Here is an 11,086-nt window from a genome sequence, read left to right on the forward strand (position 1 = left end):
AAACGGTCATTGGTCTTTCACATATTGAAAAATTCACACGTTTTCATCTTTTTTTTTTCCGGGGAAGAAATGAAAAGAGGGAAGAAGAGGAGGAAGGGAACCGAGAGGAGGAGAGAGAGAGAAAGATGAGAAAAAATAAATTTTAATTTTTTTTGGCGGTCAACTTTTGTCACATGAATTTTCTCATTAATTATTAAATTTTTTTTTCTTTTTTTTATAATTGCATTTAATATCTTTCGTCCTTTTCTTCTTCCAAAAAAAAAAAAAAAAAAGGAAACGGAAGTTAAAGAGGGGGGGTTTTGATCAGGTAGATAAATTATTACCGAGTAGATAATATAAATTACTCGAGTGGAGAGGGGCGGAAGAAAAAGGTATAAAAAAAAAAGATTTGGAAAGTGTTAACAATTTTTTAAAGGAAAAGATTAAAAACCGGAAGTTAATAGCAGGGATTTTTTTTTTTAAATTTTCAAAAACCGGAAATTCATTTACTTGAAACCGAAAATTTTTTTCTTTTTTTTTTTTTTTTTTTTTTGCCCAATCTCTTAACGACCGTTATTAATCAAAAAAAAAAAAAAAAAATTTTTTTAAAATATCTTTTTGATTAATTTAAAAAGTGATTACGATTCATTTAAGATTTTTTTTTTTCTTCGCCATACTTCCGTCGGCCATTTTTCTATTTATTTATCCCCACCCATAAATATATATATTTATTAATAAAATATTTAATTTTGTTATAAAAAAATAAATAAGGGGATTTACTTTTAAAAAACAAGGAAACCAGGGGAAACAATATATCAAAATTCTAAAATCCCCCCCACCCGTATTTAACGGGAAGTAAAAAGAGTAAATAATATTTTGGATACACTAAATGAAATTTAAAACTTATTAACTAACTACTAAAACTAAGAAGATTAGTATTCAAGATGGCGGAAAAAGGAACGGAAAGAAAACAAAAAAGAAAAAAAAATGTAACTTCCGTATCCTATTTTTTGTACGTATAAGAAAATTTAAATTTTCTATAAGAAAATATTAATTTTTTAATTTTTTTTTTTTTTCTAAAAAGGAAAAATCGTGGAATTAGAATTCTAAAAAAAAAAAAATTAATCGATTAATTAATTAATTTTCCTTGCGCTTCTTTTTAAAAATCGAATCGTTATTAATTAATTAATTTCGAAAAAAAAATAATTTTACGAATTTTTTTTTTTTATTAAAGTGGCAGAAGAAAATTGAAAATTTTTAATTTATCTAAACGGATCAATCGATAATATTAACGTTTTGAAATAAATAAATAAAATTTTTTTTCTCTCTCTTTCTCTCTCTTTCCCTTCCCGCAATAACAATTTTCTAAACACGTACAAAATTTATTTTCTGTACTTTTTTTTTTTATTTTTTTATTTTTTCAATTAAATATTATTAAGATAAAGTGTCAGCAGATAAAATTATTTTTATATACATTTACAGCAAATAAATATTTATAGATACATTTTTTTTAAAATTTATTATTATTATTATTATTATGTTTTTTTTTATCGATTTTCGTCGGGAGAAATTTTTTTTTTCCTGGAAAAAGTTGCCAAAAATTTTTTTTTAAATATGTGACGTCACAAATATGAAACAAAAATAAAAAGGAAGAAGGGGAACAAATATTTACGAATAATAATATAAATATTAATGAATTTTTTAATTCGAATGGATTTTAAAAACGGGAAAATTAGTGATAATAATAATAATAATAATATTGGAGTCGGTGTGATAAGACGAGCGAACAGATATAAGGATTTTCTTTTTTTTTTTTTTGTAAAAAGAAGATAAAGATAAGTTAAAGAGTTGAGATTATCTCAAATATTTATATGTATGAGGCTGAGTGAGGCGGATAAGGAATTAATCTCGTAGAAAAAAATATATAATCTTTATATGACGATGTTGAATCGATTTGCTGCATCTTTAAAAAAATTTTTTTTTTGGAAGGGAAGTGGAGGGGGAAGGCGGAAAGGGGGAGGGAGAGAGAGAGAGAAAATGAAATGAACATAATAATAAAAACGAATTTTAAAGAAACCGCAAAAATTATTATTTGTGGTTTGGTAATTTTATTGTTATGGTCAAATGGGGGAAAATATTCACGAACGGTTGTAGTTTATTTCCGGTTTTAGAACGAGGAGGTCAGCTGCTGCTGCTGCTGCTGCTGCGATATTATCTGCATATGTGTGAACAAATTGCATTTTATCTACTCCTCCTCTTCCTCCTCCTACTACTCTTCTACTTTTCCTCTCTTCTTACATTCTACACAATTGAAACCGTATCGATAGGGTAGATAGTACCGTAGGATATTTAAATAGATTTATTGTAACGCCATCGTGAAAAAAGAGAGAGAGAGAGAGAGAAAAAACAATATTAAAAATCTGTTTATCCTTTTTTATTTTTTTTTTTGACAAACATTAAATTTTGTTTTTTTTAATTATTGTTTTTATGGTGCGATTTTTAAAAAAAACTGGAAACAGGGAGGACAACACTAGAAAGGAGGTCCCCTCTCATTTAAAAAAAAAAAATTTTCTCGTTTGTTTATTGCATTAAAGAAAAAAAAAATATTTTTTGAATTTTTTCTTTTTTAACGTTCGTTTTTCTCTCTCTCTCTCCCTCTCTCTTTCTCTCATTAAAACGAACAAATAATAATAATAATAAAAATTGTGTCCCCTCATCTTATTTTTCTCTCTTATTACAAGATGACAGGTCTTTTGATGATGAATCCGTTGGACCTGCACATGCAATTATACCATCTGCTTCCACGTCTTAATTATCTTACGAGGAAGAGGGCTTTTTATTCTTGACATATAAAAGACCCCTCGTACGACGGGTCGGTCAATAAGTTAAGATTGTTTTTTATTCGAATAAATAGAGGGAATGTGGGAAAGGGTGGGGGGGATTTTTTTTTTTTTTTAATTGAAGCGTGCTTTGAATTTTCTCTACTGTTTTTCTACCCTTCGTATGTTTTTTTCTTCTAATGTCACTTCATTCTTTCATTTGAAACCTTCGTGTCCTTTTGCCCTTAAATCGTTTAAATAAAAGAAATGCTTTTCCCATTCTTAGTTTAATTTCATTGGATCATCCTTCTTTTTCCTCCTACTTCTTCTTCTTGCATACATCACCTCTTATTTTTCCTTGTCTATCTTTCTCTCTCTCTCTCATTTTATATACTACAATTCCCCGAAGGGATTTTCACATTCCCCAAAGGTTTTGATTATTATTATTTTTTTTTTTTGTATTTTTCACGGGGCGTTAGATAATGGCCACAGGATGAAGTTCTTTTCGGTGTTTGAAGATTAGTGAGTAATTCAATCAATAAAACCGGGAATGTTTTGGGGTTATGAGATTTTAAGACGAATGTTTTAGAGGGATGTTTTTATTTTATGGCACGTGTGTTTAGATATACACACACGCGCACACACGCACGCACACTCACACACACGCACATAAATTTACTTTTTTTTTTCTCTTTCTTTCTTTTAGTTTTGAAAGATGAATTCCGTGTCGAACCCAAACATACGAGGGTGGCAGCTGGAGAAACGGCTTTGCTTACGTGCGGAGCTCCAAAAGGTTTTCCAGAACCGATTGTCGAATGGAAAAAAAATTCACAAACTATTAATTTGGACGATCCACGAAAAATTCGAATCGTCGACGGTGGTAATTTAATGATAAACGATGTTAAACAAACGGACGAGGGAAAATATCAATGCATAGCTAAAAATAAAGTGGGAATAAAAGAAAGTAAAGTCGCCATATTGACCGTCAATGGTGAGTCGAACATTTTATTTATTTTTTGCTTTTTTTTTTACGGGGGGGAGAGAGAAGGGGTTTCGTTTGTATCTTTTTTTAAGGGTAACCATTTTTATTCGGGAAAAAAGAAAATGCCATCATTATTATCCTAATCATCATTTCTAATGCTGTTCCTCCCTTTACATGTTTCGCATTATTAACTTTTTGTGGGAAGGAAAAGTTTAGTCCGAAATTTTTTTATTTTTTATTGGAATAAATTTACGCGCACGCACACACACACGTACATCGAAATCCTCTATTTTCATAGATGTTAGACGTTTACGGCCTTAATCGTCGCATTATCATTTTATATACATATATCGAGTAGTAATAAAAGTTTTATAAAATCATCCATCATTTTTTTGTTTGTTTGATTCGTTTACGCATGCGCGCGGTCGTGTAAATAATTTAAAAATAAATATTTTTACGCTTTGTAAAAAAAAAAAAACGTGTAAAAACGTCGTGGGATCAGAGATTTTCATTACGTATATAAATTTATAAACAATTTTTTTTTTTTTTTAATTAAAGCGTTAAGTTATTACGGTGGGCATTTTAAAAAAAAGAAAATTTATACGAAACGGTAAAAAATTTTCAAATTTTTTTTTTGCTTTACGAGTTAAAATTTCTCCCTTTTTTTTTTTTTGGAAAATTTATTTTTAAAATATTTTCCGGTGCTTTTTATAAAAATAAAAAAATAAAATAAAAATGATAGTGGAAGTAGTAAGCTTTTTTGAAAATTAAAAAAAGAAAAAAAAAAAATTCATTTTGGAAAAAAGTTTTTTTTTTTTTTTACTTTATACGAAATTTATTTATTTATTTATCATTATTATTATTATTATTATTATTATCATTTTCATTTTATATATCTATATATAAAATTTACCGTTGGAATATTTATTTTACGATGATTTCGAATTTTTTCGAAGAAAAACGGGGGGGAGGAAAAAAAAGAAAAAAATTAAACGAAAATTTTTTTTTTTTTTGACTATAAAAAGCTAAAAGGAAAAATTTATTGTTTTGGCTAATGACTAAGATTTTGTTTTTTTTGGGGGGTGGGGGGAACTTTTAAAAAAAAAAAACACTTAACTAAAATATTTTAAACTATAATTTATAGGAGAATTAGTGTGATGGTTTAAACTACTGACTTTATATAAACCTAACCAAAGTTATTTATTAGTTTGGCTGTCACGGATAAAGAGAAGACGCCATTTTTTTTTTTTTTATACAAAAATTACCCGGGGTTTTGTGCGGTCGGCAGAGCTTTACCGTTTTTATCCTTTCTCTCTCTCTTTCCCGAAAATCCTAATTCTAACGGGTAATAAATTGAATGAGAGGAAGAGAGCAAATTCACAGGCAGAAAAAAAAGGAAGGAGGGATGAGAAAATAATGATAATAATAGTGTAGGGTTTTTATTGAGAGAAAATCATTATATTGAAAAAAGTATAAAAATGTTTAGTGAAATTATACTCAATATCAAATCCTCTTCACTTTATTATTATTATCATTTAAATGGGTTATTATATACCAATTGCCGAATCGTAAATTACTTTAATTATAATTTGTACCACCGGATATTACGTTTTTACGGGATTTAATTAGGTTTGGGTAGGTGGGGGGTGGTTAGGGTTAGGAGGAAGGTGAGAGGAAGAAAATTTATTTTTTTTTATTCCGGGGTTTCAGTCAAACCTTTTTTCAATAAGGAACCGACGGATGCGACGGCACTCATTGAAGAAAGTGTTAAATTTCAATGTAAAGTCGAAGGGGATCCTACACCTAATATTATATGGAGAAAAGATGATGGTAAATTACCAAGCAGAAGAGCACACACTCTTGAAGACCACAGTTTGATGATAGAACATGTTTCTTTAGAAGACGAAGGTATTTACATATGCGATGCTGAAAATGTTGTTGGTAAAATATCCGCGAGAGCATCCCTAACCGTTCATTGTAAGTTTAAATACCGAATAAGATTATTATTATTATTGTTTTTTTATCATTTGATAAAGGAGGAAAATTTTATTTTTAAAGCTCCACCAACATTTATCAGAAAACCACAAAATCAAAAAGTCGGACTCAATGGTATTGCAACATTTGAATGCGTTGCCAAAGGAAATCCTCCTCCGTCGGTTTTTTGGACGAAAGAAGGATCACAGGTTCGTTTTTTTTTTTTTTTTTTTAAATAAATACGTTTGGGGTTTTTAACGTAATAATAATAATTTTTTATTTAGGATCTCATGTTTCCCGGAAATGCATACGGTAGATTTCATATCACTCCCGAAGGTTCGTTGCGAATTCAGGGAGCTCAAAGAGAAGATTCTGGATTTCTTGTTTGTTCTGCTCTTTCCGTTGCCGGTTCGGCAACCGTACGAGCATTTTTACAAGTAACTTCCGTTGCTGATGTACCACCTCCGATTCTTGATTTCGGACCGACAAATCAAACGCTTCGTTACGGTGAAGTAGCATCATTATTATGCCAGACGAGTCAGAAAGATGCCAAAATAAAATGGTATAAAAATGGAAATCCTTTAGACGAAGGAAAAGAAAGATTTCACATAAAACCATCCGGAACTCTTTTAATCGACAGTAATTAATTTTTTTTTCTTTCTCACGTGACCTCACGTTTCCTTCTGACATATTTTTATTTTTATTTTTTTTTTGCGATTTTTCCAGGTTTGCAAACTTCGGATTCTGGTCATTATACTTGCACGGCTTCATCGGAAAGCGGTGAAACATCTTGGTCGGCATCTTTGACTGTGGATCGGGGAAGTTCAACATCAACAATACACAGAACTCCAGATCCTAGTACTTTTCCACTTCCGCCGTTAAAACCAATGGTATAAAACCGGAAATCCTAATCGATTTTAATTTTTTTATTTACAAATTCATTTCCTTTACAAAACTGAGTTTTTTTCAGATCTTAAACGTGACGGAATCCAGCGTAAAATTAGCATGGAAAAACAATCCGGAAAGGAGAGAAAACGAACCGACATTAATCGGATATACTATTGAATATTTTAGTTCTGATCTTCAGACGGGTTGGGTCGTTGCAGCACATAGAATCTTATCAGAATCGATAACGGTACGTCCTTCATATCAAACAAAAAAAAAAAAAAAGAAAACAATGAAAAATAAAAAAAAATTTTTTTTAGATAACGGATTTGAAACCGGATACAAATTATATTTTTCTCGTACGATCGGAAAATTTAAATGGTTTATCACCTCCTTCGCCATTGTCTGAACAAGTTAAAACTCTCGGTGGAGATTTACGAGCAGTTTCAAAATCGGAATTAGACGAAGCTCGATCTAGACTTAGTACAAAAGTTGTAGAATTGAAGCATATCGAAGCCATATCTTCAACTTCTGTACGATTAAATTGGAAGGTGACTTTTCCTCTTTTCTTTTTTCTTCTTTGAAATTTTCTAAACGATTTTCCATCGTCTGACGTCATTCGATACATTTTTTTTCCAGATTTTAAATGCTCAAGAATTCGTTGAAGGTCTTTACGTTAGATTTCGTGATCTTTCCGTGGTTCTCAAAAATACAACATGATGATTGTATTAAAAACGGGAGCTACAAGTTATTTAGTTTCTAATTTGAAAAAATACTCAAAATATGAATTTTTCTTAGTGCCTTTTTATAAATCCGTCGAAGGACAGCCTTCAAATAGTCAATCAGTTCAAACATTGGAAGATGGTACCTGATTTCAAATTTTTGTCTTTTCTTTGTAAATAAGAATTCTCGTTTTGTAATATATAAATATATATATATATAATTTTAGTTCCATCAGCACCACCTGATAATATTCAAATCGGTATGTTAAATCGTACATCGGCCTATGTTCATTGGTCTCCTCCACCTCCGCAACATCACAATGGTGTCATTTTGGGTTACAGGGTAATTACCACACGCACACGTTTTTCACATTTATAAAGTTGTTTTGGGGGGCGGTACACGCCCCTGAAAAATATTAATTATCATTTAAAATTTTTTTTTTTTTTTTACAGATACAAATAAAAGGAAACAGCAGTAAAATCCTTGCTCAAATGTCTTTAAATTCACCAAAAACAAGCGTTATATTAAATAATTTAACGACCGGAAGTACTTATCACGCCCGAGTTGTCGCATTTACTAAAATCGGTGCCGGTCCTTATTCTCAATCGCACACTTTGATTATGGATCCTAATTTTATACATTCCTATCCTTCGAGGTACCAACTTTTTTGGGGGGTTAGGTTAAATTATTTAAAAAATGAATAAAAAAATTAATTTGATAAAAATTACTATTACAGAGCTCATCCTAGCGAAGGAAGTAGAGTTAGCATAGTACAAGAAACTTGGTTTCTCATATTAATGATTCTCATGGTTTTAACTATAATTTTGGGTTTTGCCGGATTATTTTATTTAAAAAGACGACAAAGTTTAGCCAAAGAATTGGGACACTTGAGCGGTAAGAAGAAGAAGAAGAGGAAGAAAAAAAAAAAAAAAGAAAATTTGAATTGTTAATTGTTAATTGTTGATTGAATTTATTGCAGTACCGGTTGTTAATGCAAATGATATGACGCAATTAAATCTTATCAATGGAAAAGAAACTCTTTGGATCGATAGAGGTTGGCGACAAAATGACAAAGATTCTAATCTTTCCGATATAAAACTTTTAAATCACGATTTAACATCGAATGCAACGGATTATGCAGAAGTTGACACGAGAAATTTATCGACTTTTTATTCTGCTAGAAGAGAACACGAAAATCCTACGCCATATGCAACAACAACACTTATAAACACACTTCACAGAAACGAAATGGTTTGTTCATCTACTTATTTATTTATTTTTTGGTAAGCTGTGTACGAAACGTTGTCGAAATGATTAATTTTTTTTTGTAGGACTCAAATCAATTTTCTGGAATGAGTTTGTGCTGTCCTGGAGGTGATACTAAAACTTGCAGTTCCGGCGGAAGTGATTCTTGCACCAAACCACAACATAGTCCAAGCCCACTCTCAGAACAGGGACTCTATATTGGTAAAATAAAAAATTCATCCTGTGTTAAATTCACCTGTAAACCTGAAGGGTGTAATAAAAAAAAAATTTTCCCTTTTTTTCTGCAGATGAAAATGGGATTTCAAGGTCACAACCGACAAAAATATCAAATCAAAATCGTTGTAAATATCCACTTCCTTATTCAGTAGGCCCTCCTCATCAAAATTACAATCAAAATCCTCCACCTTTACCCAATTGGTCCGAGTTCCTTCCTCCTCCTCCCGAACAACCTCCTCCTAGTCGAAATTTGAGTTCCTTTAATTCTCCACAATTAAGTAAAAGAACGGGAATGTCTTCCGGATCCCATTGCGGGACTCATCGAAGTGGTTCGAGCGGTGCAAGTAATTATGACGGACAACGACGATGTCCGCCACCTAATCAGCATCCACCTCCTGTAAGAATTCAACAAAAATAATAATAATAATAATAATAATAATTTAATTTAAAATTTAAAAAATCAATTTTTTTGTTTTTTTTTTTCAAATAAGGTCCCCAATTTCCCGTCCGGATATAACAATGGTGGTGAAATAGGAAGGAAAATTCACCATCATAAAACCGGAAGTAGTAGCCATCATTCTTGCTGTAATTCTTATGACAATATAGATAAAGGAATTCAGTCATCTTTACCTAGTCTTAGTCAAGATTCCAGGCATAGACATCACACTTGTAAGAATGATTAGTCATTAATAATAATAATAATAATTACGGAACGTCATTTCAATGAGGATTTATATTATTTTTATTTAGGTTCGGAAGAAAACGAAAGGTGGCGTCAACAAAATTGGGATGAAGTCGAACAAATGTCTTGCAGCAGCAGAGAAAACAGCGAAGCTTGTTGTTCTTGCTCGGAATCTTCTTGCTTATATGCAGAAGCTGCGGAAAACAATCAGATACCTATTTGTATCAACCGAAGACAATGTTAAAAAAAAAACAAAAAAACTTTTATCGAGTAATTCATTTTTTTTTTTTTTTTTTAGATATTTTTAATAATTTTTTTAATTTCATTCTTTTATTTTTATTGTAAAGACAAATAACAACAGCAACAATTGCAACATATCATTTGGATAAAATTAAAAAGAAGAATGAAATTTCAATTTTTTTTTTTTTTTTTACTATTCTAATATTTTTATAAAATTTTGATAGAAAAAATTAATTAATTAATTACTCTTTAATAATTATATCAATTTTTTTTTTTTTTTTGGGCCGTTAAAACTGAGAATATTAATTGATGTGGGCCAGTTATAAATAATAATAATAATAATTTAATATTAATTGATAAAAAAAAAAGAAAAAAAATTAGTTGTTTTAATTAGAACTGTAGTTTTTTTTTTTTTATATATATATTAAAGTCTGAATGGATCCCAATTTTTATTAAATTTTTTTTTTAATAAAAACAGTCTCTGCGTATAAAATAAATAATAATTGGGTTGTTATTAAAATTAATTATTAATAATTAATGAGTAATAAGTTTAAAAAAAAAATTTTTTTAATTTTTTAAATTTTGTTTTTAAATTTAAAATAAAATCTGTGATGTTTTTTCTTTTTTTTTTTTTTTTTTATTGTAATTGTTATATTTATTATTTTAGTGTTTCGTTTTATTATTATTATTACTATTATTATTATTTCATTTTTTTTTTAATTGTATTATTTTATTCGTAACGACAAAACGCATTACAAATTAATAATAAATATTTTTCATAGAGTAAATAAAATAATATGTCTTGTATGTAAATTGCAACAATGTCGCGAAGGGGAAAAGGGAAAAAAATAAAGTTGGCAATACTTGATTAAAATTAAAAAAATTCAAATGAAAATCCGTTACGATTTTTATATTAGTATTTAAATTATTATTATTTTATTTTATATAATTATTATATTAATTTGATGAAACTAGTCAGAGTTTTTAAGTGAAAACAAAACAAAAAAATTATTTATTTTCCGGTTTTTTTTTTTTTTTTTTTTTTAATATACAAAAATGTTTTACGTAATAAAAACAAAAAACATTTGCCAAAAAAAAAAAAATTTTTTAACGGTTATTTTTTTCAGGAAATTTTTTTGACGTCATAACGAAAAATATTATAAATAAGTAAAAAAAAAAAATGCTCGACACTGCCATTATGAAAAAAAAAAAAAATTCATATAAAATTATGATTAATTGAAAAAAAAAATAACCGACTAAAAAAATTTATATTTAGATATGAACAGTGCCGAAGTTAAAACTAAAAAAAAAAAAAAAAAT

General features: G+C 29.1%; 1 protein-coding gene across 1 annotated transcript; it reads left to right on the top strand.

Annotated features, from left to right (window-relative positions):
• Window positions 1–3,404: 3,404 nt before the first annotated feature.
• On the top strand, window positions 3,405–9,262 carry Phum_PHUM280320 (uncharacterized protein; the record flags this gene model as incomplete). The annotated part of the gene is made up of 16 exons (XM_002426779.1): window positions 3,405–3,411; window positions 3,505–3,789; window positions 5,491–5,757; window positions 5,839–5,963; window positions 6,039–6,393; window positions 6,481–6,644; window positions 6,725–6,889; window positions 6,960–7,190; window positions 7,279–7,324; window positions 7,381–7,503; window positions 7,589–7,704; window positions 7,815–8,017; window positions 8,099–8,256; window positions 8,342–8,613; window positions 8,694–8,829; window positions 8,916–9,262. The coding sequence occupies 16 exons, from the start codon at window positions 3,405–3,407 to the stop codon at window positions 9,260–9,262; spliced, it is 3,000 nt and encodes a 999-aa protein (XP_002426824.1).
• Between the last annotated feature and the right edge of the window lie 1,824 nt (window positions 9,263–11,086).

Source organism: Pediculus humanus, genomic scaffold (genome assembly GCF_000006295.1).
Source record: "Pediculus humanus corporis 1103172107665 genomic scaffold, whole genome shotgun sequence".
NCBI classification, from domain to species: Eukaryota; Metazoa; Arthropoda; class Insecta; order Psocodea; family Pediculidae; genus Pediculus; species Pediculus humanus.